The sequence below is a fragment of the Oncorhynchus mykiss genome, chromosome 1 (genome assembly GCF_013265735.2).
Source record: "Oncorhynchus mykiss isolate Arlee chromosome 1, USDA_OmykA_1.1, whole genome shotgun sequence".
Classification (NCBI taxonomy): domain Eukaryota; kingdom Metazoa; phylum Chordata; class Actinopteri; order Salmoniformes; family Salmonidae; genus Oncorhynchus; species Oncorhynchus mykiss.
In genome coordinates, this window is record NC_048565.1 from 29,308,760 (window position 1) to 29,328,476 (window position 19,717).

Genomic DNA, 19,717 nt, shown 5'->3' on the forward strand with positions numbered 1-19,717 from the left:
AGTATTTCAGGGAAGTTCATGAGTCCACAAAGAAATTGATTGACATTGCGTTTGACAAAGAGGGTTTTGCAAGGTAACATGAATAGCAGAGGACAGAGTGAATGTGTAAGTCTAGAGGTCAGGCACGTCTAGATGACTTTTAGTTGTGGAATACAATCAGGCAGTTAGGACTTTGGATTTCAACATTAAAAGGGTGACTGTAGAAGCCATCCTGACCTTCTCTTGTAACCCTGCCTCTCTTCTTCTCTTCTGTTGAGAGCAGTCAGAGGAAGAGGAAATGGATTTGGTGAGTTTTAAGAAATGCCTGAGAAAAATGGCTGAATGAGCAACAATAGAAAGAGGCATATAGATCAGTAACACGTGTTCAGTAGTGACAGCTGTACTTGAACTGTAGATTTGAATAACTTGAACTGGGTTTATTGAATTGATTTGATTGAATGCATTTTATTTTTATAAAGACTAAATTGAGAAATGAACAGTAGCATCAGTGTGTTACTGCATGTTTTAGGCCTGGCCTGTTAAAGATGCCTCAACCTGTCTAATGTGCTGTGTACCGCCACTCCCATGTGTTGTTCAGGGAATGCCAGACATCCTACTGGGTTTATGTGTGTTTCTGTTTGTTTGCGAGTGAGCACACAATGCACATATTCACAAGAACTATCAGACAGGTCCTACATCAATCTTGTGTCTGGTTACTTCAAGAAAGTAGTTTGGACAGACACCAAATATTATTTAGTCAAACGAAAGGTTTCGTAATATCACAAAAATTCCAAAGTAACTTCCCAAGAAGAGATTTCAGATCTTGGATTTATTTTTCTAATTGGGAGGGGCAGATTACTTCATTGTGGATTAAGTCTCTGAAGAAGTTTGTTTTTGATGATGTCACCTCGTTGGAGAGAATAGGAGCAGCAAATATTTATCAAACTGTCATGATGCAATATTGCCTCAAATGTAACCTACAGCTGCACTATATTACAAGGATATGCCTTATGTGTTTGCTACACTTATTGAGTAAAGGTGTCTCTTGATGTTATTCCCACCCAGATCCCAAACAGTACTGCTGCTCATGCTAAATGTAATTTTGCCTCTATCAGGTGCTAGCAAATACAGTGCATTCGGAAAGTATTCAGACCCCTTGACTCTTTCTACAATTTGTTATGTTACAGCCTTATTCTAAATTCTTTTTTTCTTAATAAATGTACACACAATACCCTATAATGACAAAGCAAAAACAGGTTTTTAGGAATGTTTGCAAATGTATAAAAAATGTCAAACAGAAATATTGCATTTACGTAAGTATTCAGACCCTTTACTCAGTGCTTTGTTGAAGCACCTTTGGCAGAGATTACAGCCTTGAGTCTTCTTGGGTATGACGCTGCAAGCTTGGCACAGCTGTATTTGGGTAGTTTCTCCCATTGTTCTCTGCAGATCCTCTAAAACTCTGTCAGGTTGGATTGGGAGCATCACTGCAGAGCTATTTTCAGGTCTCTCCAGAGATTTTCGATCGGGTTCAAGTCTGGGCTCTGGCTGGGACACTCAAGGACATTCAGAGACTTGTCCAGAAGCCACTGTGTTGTCTTGGCTGTGTGCCTAGGGTTGTTGTCCTGTTGGAAGGTGAACCTTCGCCCCAGTCTGAGGTCCTGAGCGCTCTGGACCATGTTTTCATCAAGGATCTCTCTGTACTTTGCTCCATTAATCTTCCCCTCGAACCTGATTAGTCTCCCAGTCCCTGCCTCTGAAAAACATCCCCACAGTATGATGCTACCACCACGATGCTTTACTGTATGGATGGTACCAGGTTTCCTCCAGATGCGACGCTTGTCATTCAGGCCAAAGAGTTCAATCTTGGTTTCATCAGAGCAGAGAATCTTTCCCTTTAGGTGCCTTTTGGCAAACTCCAAGCAGGCTGTCATGTGCCTTTTACTGAGGAGTGGCTTCCCTGGCCACTATATGATGAAGGCCACTGTGTTCTTGGGCACCTTCATTACTGTAGACATTTTTTGGTACCCTTCCCCAGATCTGTGTCTCGACACAATCCTGTCTCAGAACTCTACGGACAATTCCTTCGACCTCATTGCTAGATTTTTGCTCTTACATGCACTGTTACCTGTGGGACCTTATGTAGACAGGTGTATGCCTTTCTAAATCATGTCCAATCAAGTTAATATAGTACAGGTGGACTCCAAGTTGTAGAAACATCTCAAGGATGATCAATGGAAACAGGATGCACCTGAGCTCAATGTTGAGTCTCATAGCAAAAGGTCTGTTTTTTTTTATTTTGAATGCATTTGCAAAAATGTCAAAAACCTGTTTTCGCTTTATCATTATGGGATAGTGTGTGTAGATTGATGAAACATTTTTATTCAACCCATTTTAGAATAAGGCTGTAACGTAACAAAATGTGGAAAAAGGGAAGTCGTCTGAATACTTTCCGAATGCACTGTATGTCTCACTTTTAGATCAGAACGAACAAGTGTAGCATTCAAAGTTGATAGAGGTACATAATGGACAGAATGTTATAACCTCAGAAGATTTGAAAAAAAGCATGCATAGATCTATACATTGTGGGAAATGAGTTCAGTGTGAGTGTGTGGGCCTGGTGAGTGTAGTAGGCTGCCTCAGAGCTTTTGTGGTCCTGTTGCTGCCTTATGAAGGCACTGCGTTGTGTGTGACTGTATGCTTAGGACAGCATGCCAGCCACTGCAGCCAGGATTGCGGTTTTAAAAGGAGTTAGTAGTCGCTCCTGTATATTATCCAAATGTAGGACCCATCTCTTTTTGTATCAGGCTTAAGAAATCTGCCATCTGTAAACGACTTGAGTGCTGAAGAGCATTTGCCTTAGCTTGTAAGGAAAATTGAATATGAAAAAGATTGCATATCAGCACCAATCCCACTATTGTATATGGTAAAACGATATCATACTTCAAAACTATATTCCCTTATCCATAATCCCTACATTGAATAACTGTTAAGAGATTCATCCACAAACAACAGCCCTCTTCTCAATATTGGACAAACACATGCAATGTCTTTACTTAATGGGATTGAGTTTAATGCTTATTGTGCATATTGTCAAGCCGTTGTCATATAACAAGCCTCAATATGTTATCTGGATTGTGACATGAAGCTACAATGCCCCCTCTTGGTGGAAAGTAGTATCACAACACATTTGTCCACTGTCACAATAATAATGGTCTTTATCAAGTTACTACTTAAAAACATAAAATGTAATCTATAACAACTGACATTTTGTATAATGTGGGTTCACTACAGTAAGGCCTATAGGGCCATACTGTTGCTTTGTTCATTACATCTGTGTTTTCCTGGTTTTGTTTGCAGAACACCCAAAGGCTAAGCAGCTCCCAGTCCCAGCCACTGGCCACCCCAGTAGTGTCTGTCACCACCCCCAGCCTGCCCCCTCAAGGCCTGGTCTACTCAGGCATGCCCACCGCTTACAACACCGGTGAGTCTACCCCTCTGTCCCCTGCCACAGCTGCCTCAGCCCTGCCTGCCTGGCTGTTACTGATTGGTCTGGTCTCCTGTGGTGAGAGGTGTTGCTGCAGTAACAGTGGGAGGGGGATTGTGTGTAACTCACTGTTCTCTGGTGCTGTTGTTGCAGAGTACTCCCTGAGCAGTGCAGAGATCTCCTCCCTACAGGGCTTCGGCTCTCCAGGGCTCTCTCTGGGCTCCATGTCGGCATGGCAACAACATCAACTGGGCCAGGCAGCTCTCAGTTCTTTGGTGTGAGTAACACATTAGCAAACACACACACACATACACATTAAGAAACCCACACATGAATACACATTATAAACACATTCAAACTACATAGCTTGTGCTCCTTTAAATATCCCTTTTCCAACCACCACTCCAAGAACCTGATCTATGTCACTTTCCAAATGGCCACTGAGCCCGTGCTGTTTCTCTCACAGGGGTGGTGGTCACCTACCTCAGGGCTCCAACCTCTCCATCAACACCAGCCAAAACATCAATATCAAGTCAGAACCCATCTCCCCTCCTCGGGAGCGTGTCACCCCCTCTGGCTTCCACCAGCAGCAGCAACAGCAGCGGCATCAGCAGCATCAGGCGTCCAGCCGGCAGGACCTGGGCCGCTCGCCAGTGGACAGCCTCAGCTCCTCCTGCAGCTCATACGATGGCAGCGACCGCGAGGACCACCGGCCAGACTTCCACACCTCCTCCATGGGGCTGGGCAGACCCCCGGCCGGCACCGAGGACAACAGGGCAAGCCCTTCTGTCAAGCGCATGCGCATGGACACCTGGGTGACATAGAGCCACATGGTCAAGCCTCCAGTCACCAGCTAGTCAGATGGAGGGAGGGAGGGGGTAGACTTGGGGGAGAGATGGATGGGGTAGGAAAGGTCCTTATAGTTATCATTATAATATTATTATTTAACTCCATTTCATTTTGTAAGAAGGAGAATGGCAAATACAATTAAAGGACATATCTAAATTAAATACGTCTCACATGAATAAGAAGAGCATTCAAGTAGTTGGACTGAATTATGTACACAAACAGATGTTATCAGGTACTGGGTGCAATCAAGATTATGTTTGCAGGAGTCCAATGTTCAAAGAAAAAAAACAAATGAAACAATCTAGTTTATTGTAGTCACTGGTCTAGTCTGGCACTTACTTGTAGTTGCTGTTTTTGCTGTTGTGGTTGCAAGTTGCAAACAATCAAAGAAAGTCTGAGTGTTGCCTAGTGGCTGAGGGCCCCTGCTTGTGGCGTCCACTGTTAGAGCGCAAGTTTCCAACATGATGGTGTAACCGCATACACCTTTAATCTCATACAATGTTGACTCAATTTGTCTCTTCTATTAAGTTATTACATCAAATCGATGTGAAATCTCATTTTAAAACAAAATCGACCTCAGAGACACTACAACATAGTAATTTGAAAGAGGTAGAATTTATCTCGTGGGGTTTGAGACAGGAAAAGCTATCATGTATGGGAAGGACATGGCTCAGTCATGTGATTAGTTCTAAAAGAGAGGAAAAGTATATTGCAATAATAACATATTCATTTTATAATCTGATATGGGAAATTAAGATAATGGGAAATCGTCCAGTTGAACTGGTAGCATAGTAATAGTAAGAAATATTCTCATTGCTCCAACAATTCATTGGTAATGTAAGCCAAAGCTGTACTGTATGTTTATTTGTTATTTTGTAGCTATGTTTTCCTAGCAATTCTCTCAAAAACAACTGTTTATCTTAGTTATGTTTTTACTGTGCTCTGTTACATCCAATACGAAGACATGCAAGCCAGATCTTGAATCAATATCTAAAGCCATGAACACTTGATGTTCTGTTTGTAAAATTCTAAATTTGAGCCAAATGTTTTCTTTTGTTATGTAAATAGCAACTTTAATATTTATCACATTGGTGTTAAGTACGTATGTATTGTACCATCACCAGATTCAAGAAAAAGGTATATTTTTGTGGATTACTGCCATGTTTACCCAGCGAGATCCTTATTAAGTAGAGTATTCACTGGTTAATATTTACTATTTTGTTTATACTGTGCTTTCTTTCAAATTTTGTTATTACTGTTTTAAAATCAGTGGATTTATTTCCAGAGTAGTTTTTTGGGTCATTTTCCCTTTAATAGTGGTGAATATCTGTCCCTAGGAAATTGTAATAACAGTGCTGTGAGGTTAAAGTTCCTGTATACCGTATGTTGTGAAGGAAAATCGCAATGCTAAGGATAACATGGTTCCGTCTATTGTGTTAACTATTTACCTGCAGCTGCTGGATACTCTGCCAACTTTCAAACCCAAGGTCCCATCTCAGCATTGAAAAACCGTCCATTGTGATTGTGCTTAGCTCAATCGAAAGATATGCCATTTCATGAACCATGCCAATAAACCTATTTATGGTTAATTAAATTATCCATCGATAGATCACTCTGGTGAATTTTTTCACATTGAGTAAACTAAGTTACAAACGTTGTAAATATCATAGCCTAAATGTACATCTCAGTCATGATTATGTATAAAATGTATCCATTTTATAAATTGGCACAGTAAAATATCCTTTGTAAATGCCCCATCACTAGTAGGAAATGAATAATCCAGAAATCATGATGTCATAAACAGGGTGTAGTACTGGTGAGGGGAAACAGCCATTTTCTGTTTCATTGTTGTATGTTTGCCTGTGTGAGCATATCAGACCATGCAGAGGCATGTAGGTCATTGTCTGTTACAGGTGGCCCTGTTTTCATTATACCCAATCCTCACAGTGGCTAAGTGTCAGAGAATTCAGCAGCTAAAACGTAGTAGAGACAATGCAACTGAATTGACTTGATCTCACACTGCTGGATTGCACACATTTGTATGAGAATTGTGTTGTACAAAAGGAGTCTCTCTTTATATTTGCTATATTTTCCCTTGTGTGTTTCTTCTCCATGCCCACCTCCACCCCTTTTCATTTGATCCATAGCAGTTGGCCATAAGCCAATAGTGATCTATGTAGTTCACAACTCATACTCTGTCCAGATGGGACCCCAACAAAATGTGACTTGAAGGGTCCAGTCTACTATTAGATGTTATTGCAAGTCCCAGTACTTGAATGAAGATTTGCGGATATGATGAAGTAGGAACTATGTGCTTAGGGCCTACAGGGCCTGAGCAGATGAACATATGACTGTTAACCTTTAGTCCTTAAGTGCCACTGTGTGAGGGAGCTTGATAGGCAGTTGCACATCAATTTGAAATCATGTAAACCTTTTTGAACACATTGTTTTCCTCAGTCTTGATCAATTCAGAAATATTTTAGAGATGCATAAGAAACAACATAACTTATTAATATCAAATTTAACACTTCAGGTTACAGAATAGCAATAAAACCATTACACTATTCTTAAAAGGCAGTAGCAGTCTTTTTTTTAATAACTTCATCACACAATTACATGCACACTTTAGCACTTGATAGGATATCAGGGAATTTTTCTAGGTTCACTCTTTATATGCACGGTTAGAAAATAGCCTTATCCCAAAGAATTACTCATGTTATACATCAAGAAAAGCCTCACAAAGCTCCAAACTTGCACCCCTACAGCTAAAGAAGCTGGCATACATTACAGTACATAGACTGGATAATCTTGCCCACCCTGCACTCCCCTGAAATCAGATTCACACAAGGAATGTATTGAGAATGTAAAGGGATAGACTTGCTTTTTTGGTCTATGTGCTGTGTAAAAATATGCACAACTATTGAATGTGAAAGAACAGGATTTAAGGAGACAACAGAACTTTGTTTGAAGTACTTTCTTCACTTTGCTTTGCGAGAGTAAGCCTACAATGCTTTGCTTTATGGCTTTTACAAAACAGAACTATGTGTTTGGTAATTGTTGTAGTTAATAGTTCACTTAAAGAAGCTGTTTGCGGTTTGGATGCTCAAACCGTTTGGCGGCACAAGCTGGACTTTGTTGCCATGAATGAAACAAACTGTTTCAAAATCAAGAGAGAATTTTAAGTTAATCTGCATTTTATTTCCCTTGAATGTGTTGTTTTATCTTCATTATACAATAAATATTCTAGTGAACTTTTTATTGAATGACTAAGATACCAAGCTAGAGATTGTTGTACAAATTTGTATTCTACATTCACTAAAAGTAAAACTATTGGCTTTTACTGTGTATTTTAGGTTCTCTCACTCATCCTGTATAAAATGAAGTAAACAACTCTCTTACCTAGATTTTGTCCCCCTGTGAAGTCCCCAACAATAGAGACTGTCAGCTTTATTAAACACCTCAATGTATGCTTAAACACTAACTCTATGTGCCTTCATATGGGAGTGATGGAGAGGAAAGTGTCCTAATTATTTACAAGCATCATTTAATGTTCACAAAAGGTCAGCACAAGTTGGCTTTCATAATACAGAAGTGCAGGAAGTGCGTTTTCAGACCTAATAGTTCACATTGTCATTGATATTTTTGGAAAACCTTCATTCAGACACTACAGGCTATTAAACATTGAGTATACGACACCTTAAAAACACCTGCTTTTTCCATGACATAGACTGACCGGGTGACAGCTATGATTCCTTATTGATGTCACTTGTTAAATCCACTTCAAGGGGAGGAGATGGGTTAACGAAGGATTTGAGACAATTGAGAAATGGATTGTGGGTGTTTGCCATTCAGAGGGTGAATGGGCAAGACAAAATATTTAAGTGCCTTTGAACTGGGTATGGTAGCAGGTGCCAGGCGTACTGGTTTGTGACAAGAACTGCAAACATTGTAGTCACCATGGGCCAGCATCCCTGTGGAACGCTCAACACCTTGTACAGCATGCCCTGACAAATTGAGGCTGTTCCGAAGGCAAAGGTGGGGGTTCAACTCAATATTAGGAAGGTGTCCTAATGTTTCGTATACTCCGTGTACACACAGGCAGGAATGTTGAACTACAGTTGTGCAGTACCAATGCTTACTGGCAGGTGGATGTGAAAAATATTCTGGAACTCCTGCATAGCCTGACCATAATCAATACACTTTTTAGCCATCATATGCTAACATTAATACTACCAGTAAAATAGGAGGACCCTACTGTCAGTGTGTGTGAAGCATAAATAGTCAAACGGAATCAGGTGAAACATGCTGTTGTATATTTACAGGTTTTGGGCTAGAAGGTAAGCTGGATCCACAAGTATTTACAAGACATTGATTGACTCTGTCCTACGTAGACGTTCAAAATAATAATAATCGAAATAGCCAATAACTGAAGTTATGAGTGCCTCCAAACTAGGCAGATCGCCTATAACTGAACAGGTAGGCTATTTCATCAATAATATGTAATCCTATAATCAATATTTCTCTAAAGCCAATATACCAAATAGGCAATACATTTCACAATATCAGGCTATACCCTGTAAAATCACAAGCATTCAATGGATAAAGATATTAGGAAAACACCCCACAACATAGCATCTGATCAGTCCAAAATCAGTTCACAAACAATCTGAAAGGTGAGTAGCCCAAAGGCCGGCAGATGGCCATATTGAGTCGTTTCATCTTACCATCCAAAGTTAATGTTAGTAACTGGCTATAGATTCATATCCCCCGTGAACCGGTTCGTAAATTCAGCATTCTCCATTCAGGCTGCAAAGGCGTCGATTTCCTCCTTAATTCGATTTAATGGCGAGAAGGCAAAAGAAAACTTGGAAAATATGCATACATTTTTATGAAACACCATTTTCCACCACAGAGTACGAGTGTATAGGCAGCTGTATAAATTCCTTTTCGACGATAAGATGAAATTACTCAATATCACCATCTTCCAGCCTTTTGGCTAGAAAGTGAGTTGGCAGCAGGTCGGTGGTGTAAAGTGCTTAATTAAAAACACTTTAAAGTACTAAAGTATTTTACTTCACTACATTCCTATGGAAAATATTGTACTTTTTACTCCATACATTTTCCCTGACAAACAAAAGTATTGTTACATTTTGAATGCTTAGCAGGACCGGAAAATTGTGAAATTTACACACTTAAAATAAAAAATAAAATAAATATATAAATAAATATAGGACAAAACATAACGACGAGACAACACTACATAAAGAGAGACCTAAGACAACAACATAGCACGGCAGCAACACATGACAACACAGCATGGTAGCAACACAACATATCAACAATCAACAACATGGTAGCAACAGAAAATGGTAGCGGAACAAAACATAGTACACACATTATTGGGCATAGACAACAGCAAGAAGATAGAGACAACAATACATCAAACAAAGCAGCCACAACTGTCAGTAAGTGTCCATGATTGAGTCTTTGAATCAAGAAATTGAGATAAAACTGTCCAGTTTGAGTGTTTGTTGCAGCTCATTCCAGTTGCTAGCTGCCACAAACTGAAAAGTGCATGACGTGTCTCCTCTCTAACGCCCAGGAAGCTCAGATTCCAACTCCCATTCGAAAGCTCTGCAAGTGTTATGTCAAAATGCATTCGTTATTCTCCAAATATGATGTTTAGCTGAGCAACCATCTTAATTTATTACCGTTTGGCCAGTATGTACTTCCAAAAAAGGTATGAATAAAATGTACAAGCAATCTAAAAAATATATCTTCGGCACTTTCAATGTATTGCGCTGTTGTAGACTTCGGACGTAAGAGTGTAGAAGGCAACTCTAATGAGTGCATTTGGACCCTTGAATGGACCAATGGCACTTGAAAGTTCTGTGTTACAGGCCATCTTTCATGGGTCTACTAATCTCTGCCCTCAAACAGCGTATATACCTCTAGTGCTCCACTAGTGCATGTTTTTGGGGTTCAGTGTTCTGGGCCACTTGTGCATGGTACTGGAAGAGGTCCAGTGTGCATGTGTAAAGTAACCAGGAATGATTTGGGACTTTTTGAAATAGAGGGCAACAGACCACCTGCAACAGGGGCTTGCCCACTCTGGGCCCCAAGTCCTCAACTTTTAACTGGTTGCCAAGCTGGGGCTTCTTTCATGTGTGCCTGAGCTCTAAGACATTGGCAAATATTGAACAAGGCTTGGTCCAGACTCAAATGCATCGGTTGTCACAGAGTCACCGCTGTTATGCAGAGACGATCAGTGTGTGAGCATCGCTAGGCCTGTTGTATTAACATCCGTGTGTGGACAAAGCTATTGGTGATTCTCAGCAAACATAAATGCTCACTTTTGATGAGCTTAGGCTTTACCATGTTGCACTGTAAACAAACGGAGATGAATGAAAGAAACAGAGCCTGGATATGTTATCTACAGACAAGTGATGCAGTGATTGGATGTTAGTGTTGGAGATCAGTAGTAGTAGATCACAGCCATAGCCTGCATTCTTTACTCAGACTTCATGACTCAGAATCCATCTGTATCATATTGTTTGCCCAATATAAATATGAACATCAAAGCATTCCTGTGTATGTACTTTCCTCTTAATTTCTGTGGCTACAGAATGTAAAACTATTAGACATACTGTACAGTAACTCATCTTTTGGGACCTACTGTTCCTTTGTTTTGAAGCACTTCCATAACTTGAGGATTTCCGTGTCCACACTGTAGGCCTGTTTGTTTGCTCAACAAATGATCTCTATTTATTTAAAGTGGAGAATGATCGTCATTGTGCCTTTACCTTGTGCCTGTGAAGAATAGTAACGACTAGCCCAACAATTTACTCTTAAGGAGTGTAGGCGAGCCTACCATTACATCTTAAGATTGTTACGTTCCCTAATAAGAAACCCAAAATATCACTCCTCAACAGAAAAAGGTGACTAACAAATGAGCCACTGACAACCAGAAGGAAACAGGTGGGTTTTTAAAATGTGTTCTGAAAGTCATCCATGGGGGTTCCTCCTGACTGGGTGCTGGCAAAGCAACCTCGAGTAGGATCTTAAACACCCTGGATGCCCACTCGCTTTGCCGGATATCAGACAAACTAAAGGAAAAGAAAACCAACAACAGGTAAGGGAGTGCAAATGAAACAGGTGAGACAAGATAAAAAGGCTTGGTTTCACAACTTAGAGTGCTAAACAGCAGTCGTTCAACAGCTCTCATGCCAACTAGAGCATTGGGTCTGCAGCTCTTAAATATCACCTGTGCCAGCACCGGTGAAACTAACAACTGACTAACGAGGGGCCCGGTGCAACACATACTGACCAACGAAGATGGTGCACGTCCACACCCAAATATAACCAACCTCGAAATTGAAAGCCAAAGCCTGTAACAAGGTTCAAGGACCTTATGTTATTTTCAGAGGTAGACTTGTCTGGCAGCCAAAACAGCCATCTAAATGTGACTCGATTATCAATTGCAATATGGTTCTAGAAACATAAAGCCCTTTACTTTCATACCACTTCAAAATCATTTCACAAATGCAAAACATGCACTTCCTGTACACTAGTGGATGCTCCTCAGAAGAGGAAGAGATGACCATCCTACTCAGTGAATTTCAGAAGAAAAATAAATAGTGAAACATAAAAAATAAAAAAATGTCTGAAACTATACTAAATATATTCACGTCACCAAAAAAACAGATTAAAAACACACTTTTGCAATGAAGGTCTATAGTAGCTCAACAGCGCTCTCTAGGTTAGCTCCATGGTGTGGCCAAAGGACAGCTATTTTCTGTCCTCTGGGTACATAGACTTCAATACAAAACCTAGGAGGCTCATGGTTCTCACTCCCTTCTATAGACTTACACAGTAATTGAGACGACTTCCGGAGGACGTCCTCCAGTCTATCAGAGCTCTTGCAGCATGAACTGACATGTTGTCCATCCAATCAAAGGATCAGACAATGAATCTAGTACTGAAAGTATAACCTACAGCTAGCTAGCACTACAGTGCATAAGATGTTTTAAGTAGTTAACTCAAAGAGAGAAAGACCATAGTTGAACAGTTTTGAACAAATACATTTGTTAGTGCAGCTAATTTAGTCTACTCAGTAACCGGACACCAACAGAGATTAATGCTATTTTGTGTGCTCGAACAACCGAAAGAACCCTCACCGAAGTCCAAAACAAACAAATTATTCGGAACTGTTTTGGCTCGGAAGAATGCGGATGCTTTTAGCAGTACAAACTAACAATTCCCCATCTTCACTAGCATACAGATTATAGCTAAAGAACTAGTGGAGGAAGGAACATAAGCACATACCTTAAAGGTTATAGAAATAATACCTTGTGGTAAATAAGAACTCATGTGTAAGCAGTTACAACAAATTACAAATCTCTATACATATACAAATTGCTGGACATGAGGCTGCCACGTGCAAATCAATTGGCTAGTAAAAATACCAACTCGGTGTGCTAAAGTTAAAAAACGACATAACACAAAATGCATTATGATAAGGTACTTAGTGTTGCATGAACACAAACTTGTACAAAGTTATTGTAAGTAAGGAAATAACAAAGGCAATGTTGGCACCAGCGTAAAATTCCCTGCTGCTTTAACAAGTTAGGGCAGGTTCTGACCGCAGAATATGCACATTTCTGCATATGCAGAAACAGGTGAGTGACGTAGCACCCAAAATGGCAGGGAATATTGTACGCTAACCCTAACCCTATAAAGGTGTGTAATAATTTAACCTTTTGTTTTTTTGAAAACAATGCCTCGCTGGTATGAAAGATACACTCCTTATGTTTCCAAAAAGGTACCACAGGCAATGTGTGTTCACACTCAGACCGACTGTCAGAGCTCTTCACAAAAATTCCCTGGTAAGAAGATACCTTCATCGATATGTGCTAAAGGTAGTTTGCATCTATGAATGGGGTAAGTAAAGACATAGAAGCCTGTTCACCACTTAAACCTGCTGTTGGTGGACAGGAAGCATTACCTTGTGATGAAACTCACCTGGTTGGGCCATGAACATTAAAAGGGTGGAACTGGTGTGGCCTGTTTGGCGTTGTTGTTTCTCTCCACCAATTGTCAAACCTGTCTTGAAGCAAGAGCATGTATTTATAAGTTCCTTCACAAGTGACTTCCTCATTTTCACCATACTGTTGTCTGATGACTGTCAACTCACTAACTCTCTGGAAATTTCAAACAACATACTTGGAACATATTTATATTTCCTTTCTGTAAGGTCGTGAAGCAGCGGTGTACTGTCTAAACAGGTATGTGGATGTTTTTCATATTTAATTATGTAATATGATGATAATTTGTTAAAGGCCCAATGCAGCCGGTTTTATATAAATATCAAATTATTTCTGAGTATCAAGTACATTCCTGTACAGCTTTTCATTAAAATTGTAAAAAAGAAACAAAAGCATAAAATACTTTATCAAGTCAGAGTTTGCTAGGAGTGATCTGAGTGGGGAGGGGAAACCTGAAAACTAGCTGTTATTGGCAGAGAGGTTTGGAACTTACTTTGTTATTGGTCTATTAACTTATTTACCACCTGGTGATGTCACCCGGCAAGCCAAAAGTCCACTCATGCAAAACCTGCTGATTAGAAGGTCCTGTGTAGATTGTATTTTCAACCAGCAACTATCAGGAAAAGACAATGATCAAATTGTTTCACACTTTTACAGTGTTCGTTTCATGAACAGTTGTAGAGTAGGAATTTTGAATTTTGACTGCACTGGGCCTTTAACAATCTCTATAGGATACGCAATGAACGACATTTCTTTGATGAGAACCCAGAAATGTGCATACACACTAAGCTAACATATGGAATTGTCTTAAGATGGTCATAACATGATTCTATTTGATTTTGCATTTTAGGACCACTTTAGGTTAAAAAAATATATATTTCAAAATTATTTGACAAAATCTAGCATTTGGTCTTTACAACTATAGCCCATAGAAACACATTCAATAACACATTCATAAATGTCAAAAAAGATAGTTAGAAAATTAATCACAATGAATAATGTTTTGAAGTGTCTGTCCTATATCTAGGACATATAATAAAGCCCAGGAAATATATATATTTACACATATTTAACCCTTTAGTTTATGCCAACAAAAATATCTCCATACTTCCATTAATTTGTATGGGTTACCTTCAGACGACTCCCGTGACACTTGTGGGGGTCGTAAAGCAAAACGGAGAACACCATCGTGAGAGCCATTTTCACAGTGTAGCCCAGACCATTCGGACAATACATATGTTTTCATGAGAAAACTGAGTTTCCGGATGTCTCATGGTCTGACAAACATCGCTGTAGCTCGGCCATCTTCCACCACAGATGCGGAAGGCTGACATATGTGGATGCGGTGGATTGAGACACAGTCCATGCAAAAGAAAAATCTAGCTTAAACTGATGGATTTTGATGGGGATTGTTGCTATTATATTACTTAGATTGACCAACGGGTGGGTCAATATACTGTCAAGGATGAACCAATAATGCTGTCATTTTATCTTGTCTCTGTGAGAAAGGTGTAGCCTGTGCTCTGCATCTCTCAGCATGGGCCCCAAGAAGAAAAGTGTCTGGGAGAACCTGCGTGAGAAGACCAAGACCCAGTTTAACAACATAAAGAAGAAGACAACCCCGGGGAAGCTGGATGAGAAAAAGCCCAAGCCCCTGCATTATAGACGCAGTATGTCAGTGCCGGATCTGAGGTTTGTTCAGGAAGCTGAATCCTCTGCAGTAGAAAGTGCATTCCCCACAGCCTCGAACGCCATCTTATTTGGTAGCTCCTCAGGTTCAAGTGATAACGCCTCTTTTATCTCAGTCCCTCTATTCATGGACGGGCTGACTGCAACTGATGCAGGCCCCTCAGGTAGAAAGACTGTGTATGATTTGGCTTTCAAAGATAACATGAATGTGTCTGTTTCTAGAATGAGTGCACCTGTGGAGACACAAACTCTCTATGATGAATCAGAAGAGGAGGACATGGCAACCTTTATGGGCAGAATCCACATGCCATCAGACAAATGGAACACACCTGCAGAGAGATCAACTTCTTCTGCTTCTTCTACTTCAGCAGAAAGAGTAAAAATACCAGCTGACAGAGGGAACTCACCCGTACCTACCCCGAAATCAAATGCTCCAAATATACATGTGTGCACAACAAGATTGACTTCATCAGTGGAGGGAATTAATGTTTCTACAGAAAGATTGCTCTTCTCTGAAGACAGAGTGGCTGCTAGGGACCGAGTGAGTACATCTGCTGAAAGATTTGCTTATTCTGTCTCTGACCAAACAAACCTAGTTACAGAGAGACTGTCTGCTTCCAGTGAGGGAGGGAAACAACCAGCAGAAGTGAAATGATCTTTTCCTCCAAATCCACAGGACAGATTGAACATCCCTCCAGATAGATGGTCTCTGCCAGTGAACAGGGTGGACAGGATGGGCACCCCTGCTGACAGCATGGACGGTTCTGCGTGTGGAACCCCATTAGAGAAAGAACCCTACATGTTCTGGCCCACTGACTCTGAGGACTTGGATATGCCAGAGCCCCCCGTATCCACAGACATCAGAGACATCTTCTGCAGGGAGCTTCAGGAAGACATTGAGGTCAGATGACACACTAATATTGAACTTTATCATACCCTCCACAGATATAGTTATAGGCCTAGTGCACACAGTGTAAAGTCAAAATACAGACTAAAATACAGTTTTCACACACATTTTCATATAAAATAAATGTATCTACAGTATGTCACAGTAACACAGGATACTTTAGTGACCATAAGACAGTATGTTTGACGTAGTGTATTTTCACTGTGGTCTCATTAGCATTAACATTTGCAAGCTCTCTTTTCACATTCAAATAATGTGGACTGGTTTTTCACACTCTTGAGCTGTTATGCCTGCTCTCTGCCTCAAGGTTTTCTATGATCAGTCTCTAGATCTGTTACAATAGAATTGCGTAAAGTCATGGATTGTGCTTAAGATAATGCTTCAGTGGTTCTTTGTTAGAAATGTAACCTTTATTTAACTAGGCAAGTCAGTCAAGAACCAATTCTTATTTACAATGACGGCCTACCCAGGCCAAATCCAGGCCAAACCCGGACGACGCTGGGCCAATTGTGTGCCGCACTATGGGACTCCCAATCACGGTCAGATGTGATCCAGCCTGGATTCAAACCAGGGACTGTAGTAACACCTCTAGCACTGAGATGCAGTGCCTTAGACCACTGTGCCACTCGGGAGCCCGATATGATGTCAAATAGAAGCAAACATTTTTTGGAAGCTTTTGTGTAGACCTAAAGTCACTTCCAATCTATTATCTGTGGATCTGTCTAATTGATGTTTGCTATGCATGGCCGGAAACTTGCTGATCTAACTAGTTGCAGTCACAATTATAGTAAGTTCAACGTTGGTCAAAAATGACAACCGAACATTATAACATGTAACTTTGTTCCATACTTTGTAGATGTCTTTTTGATATGCTTACATTCTTTCTCCCGTAGTTACCCAACGAGCACAATGACTTCTATGCCCAGCCCTTGCAGGATCAAGCAGGCAACAATGTGAGTACTGGACTTGGACATTCAGACCCTGTTAATGATAATGGACAACACTAAGGCTGTAGACTATAGAACATCATATTAATGTGATTCCTTTCATTGACAGGCTATGGCAGCAGAGAGCCAACCTGGTCCTATTCAGAAGTACCTCCTCACTGTCAACCTGAAGGAGGGCAGGAACCTGGTCATCAGAGACCGTAACGGTAAGTGGAAGGAAAGTACCTGGAACTTCTGGAGGTCTACAAATGGATGAATGTAATCTCTGAGACATGCTGGATATATTGATATATACAGTTGAAGTCAGAAGTTTACATACACCTTAGCCAAATACATTTAAACTCAGTTTTTCACAATCCCTGACATTTAATCCTAGTAAACATTTTCTGTCTTAGGTCAGTTAGGATCACCACTTTGTTTTAAGAATGTGAAATGTCAGAATAATAGAAGATAATTATTTCTTTCTTTCATCACATTCCCAGTAGGTCAGAAGTTTACATACACTCAACTAGTATTTGGTAGCCTTTAAATTGTTTAACTTGGGTCAAACGTTTCGGGTAGCCTTCCACAAGCTTCCCACAATAAGTTGGGTGAATTTTAGCCAATGCCTCCTGACAGCGTTGCTGTAACTGAGTCAGGTTTGTAGGCCTCCTTGCTCGCACACGCTTTTTCAGTTCTGCTCACAAATGTTCTACAGGATTGAGGTCAGGGCTTTGTGTTGGCCACTCCAATAACGTGACTTTATTGTCCTTAAGCCATTTTGCCACAACTTTGGAAGTATGCTTGGGGTCATTGTCCATTTGGAAGACCCATTTGCGACCAAGCTCTAACTTCCTGACGGATGTCTTGAGATGTTGCTTCAATATAGTCACACAATTTTTCTGCCTCATGATGCCATCTATTTTGTGAAGTGCACCAGTCCCTTCTGCAGTAAAGCACCCCCACAACATGATGCTGCCACCCCCGTGCTTCACAGTTGGGATGGTGTTCTTCGGCTTGCAAGCCTCTCCCTTTTCCTCCAAACATAGTGATGGTCTTTATGGCCATTGTTTCATCAGACCAGAGGACATTTCTCCAAAAAGTACGATCTTTGTTCCCATGTGCAGTTGCAAACTGTAGTCTGGCTTTTTTATGGCGGTTTTGCAACAGTGGCTTCTTCCTTGCTGAGCGGCCTTTCAGGTTATGTCGATATAAGACTCGTTTTACTGTGGATATAGATACTTTTGTACCTGTTCCTCCAGCATCTTCACAAGGTCCTTTGCTGTTGTTCTGGGATTGATTTGCACTTTTTGCACCAAAGTACGTTAATCTCTAGGAGACAGAACGCGTCTCCTTCCCAAGCTGTATGATGGCTGCGTGGTTCCATGGTGTTTATACTTGTGTACTATTATTTGTACACATGAACGTGGCACCTTCAGGCATTTGGAAATTGCTCCCAATTATGAATTTTTTTCTGAGGTGTTGGCTGATTTCTTTTGATTTTCCCATGATGTCAAGCAGAGGCACTGAGTTTGAAGGTAGGCCTTGAAATACATCCACAGCTACACCTCCAATTGGCTCAAATGATGTCAAGTAGCCTATCAGAAGCTTCTAAAGCCATGACATAATTTTCTGGAATTTTCCAAGCTGTTTAAAGGCACAGTCAACTTAGTGTATGTAAACTTCTGATCGACTGGAATTGTGATACAGTGAATTATAAGTGAAATAATCTGTCTGTAAACAAGTTTTAATGACTCCAACATAAGTGTATGTAAACTTCGACTTCCACTGTACATACTTACAATTTGAGGAGGAGTATATTATGCCGAGTCAGATGATGAAAAAGCAGTTAATCATATTTACTTTGCTGATCTTAAAAACTATTGTGGAAGCAAGTACTGTACAAAGGGCACCTACCTGTGTCGAATGTATTTTTGACAGTGATTACAGCATGCTGTTCTTGTTCATCGTTATTTTCACCTGCGTAAAGACATATGTTCATATCACAATAGCTGCCCTAAACAGTATTTTTTTCACTGTTTTAGACAAACTGAAGCAGAGCAATTGAGATTATACACTACCGTTCAAAAGTCACTTAGAAATGTCCTTGTTTTTGATAGAAAAGCAATTCCATTAGAAATCAGTTGTTTCCAGCTACAATATTCATTTACAACATTAACAATGTCTACACTTTATTTCTGATCAATGTGATGTTATTTTAATGGACAAAAATGTTGCCTTTCTTTAAAAAAAAAAACTAAGTTACCCCAAACTTTTGAACAGTAGTGTATATTTGGTGAAACTGTCCCTCAAATTGTTTGCTTTACTATGGTAATTTCCAATAGAAACTGTGTTCCACTTTCACTCAACATTAATCCCGCCCTGACTTTCAGGGTGTGTCTCATACACACAGAAGTCAAACAGGGGGTAATGGTGTGGTCTACAGTATGTGTAGGCCTAATGACAATGCTTTTGATCAATGCTACTGTTTACAAGTGAAGGTCCCTGTTAAATGTTGTCGGTGAAGAGCAGGGAGACACCAGAAAGGCATGCAGTCAGACTAGATTTGGTCTCTGTCTCCAAAACACACCTGGGAGCCTTTCCTTATGGAAGCACATCCTGCTCCACTCCATATTAGCAGCTACATTAGAGGTTACATGGGCCTGGTATCTTAGATAGGTTTCTGTCACTGGAAAATATGGATTATCTTCATATAATGCAGAAGTTTATTTTGCCAGCCAAGCTCCACCACAGTATTCCTAGTGGTGGGCTGAATAGATTGCGAAGCACTGTGGCGGTTTCTATGTAGGCAAACGTGTGTGGAGAAACAAATTAT

General features: G+C 40.4%; 2 protein-coding genes across 7 annotated transcripts in view; both read left to right on the top strand.

The window, feature by feature from the left end:
* mef2aa (myocyte enhancer factor 2aa) overlaps window positions 1-7,783 on the top strand; it is a 127,585-nt gene extending 119,802 nt beyond the window's left edge. For 4 of the 6 annotated variants that reach the window (XM_036975371.1, XM_021598107.2, XM_021598113.2 and 1 more), the window contains 4 exons: window positions 263-286; window positions 3,340-3,463; window positions 3,620-3,743; window positions 3,933-7,783. In XM_036975371.1, coding sequence (XP_036831266.1) covers window positions 263-286; window positions 3,340-3,463; window positions 3,620-3,743; window positions 3,933-4,290 — 630 coding nt within the window. In that variant the 3' untranslated portion in view covers window positions 4,291-7,783. The remainder of the gene's footprint in view (window positions 1-262; window positions 287-3,339; window positions 3,464-3,619; window positions 3,744-3,932) is intronic. The other 2 variants (XM_021598130.2, XM_021598137.2) reach the window with 1 other exon arrangement.
* Window positions 7,784-12,912: 5,129 nt separating this feature from the next.
* Window positions 12,913-19,717, top strand: part of mctp2a (multiple C2 domains, transmembrane 2a) — a 39,892-nt gene continuing 33,087 nt past the window's right edge. Inside the window, exons 1-6 of the mRNA XM_021598163.2 lie at window positions 12,913-13,599; window positions 14,869-15,051; window positions 15,271-15,589; window positions 15,725-15,949; window positions 16,849-16,908; window positions 17,012-17,108. Coding sequence (XP_021453838.2) covers window positions 14,897-15,051; window positions 15,271-15,589; window positions 15,725-15,949; window positions 16,849-16,908; window positions 17,012-17,108 — 856 coding nt within the window. The 5' untranslated portion in view covers window positions 12,913-13,599; window positions 14,869-14,896. The remainder of the gene's footprint in view (window positions 13,600-14,868; window positions 15,052-15,270; window positions 15,590-15,724; window positions 15,950-16,848; window positions 16,909-17,011; window positions 17,109-19,717) is intronic.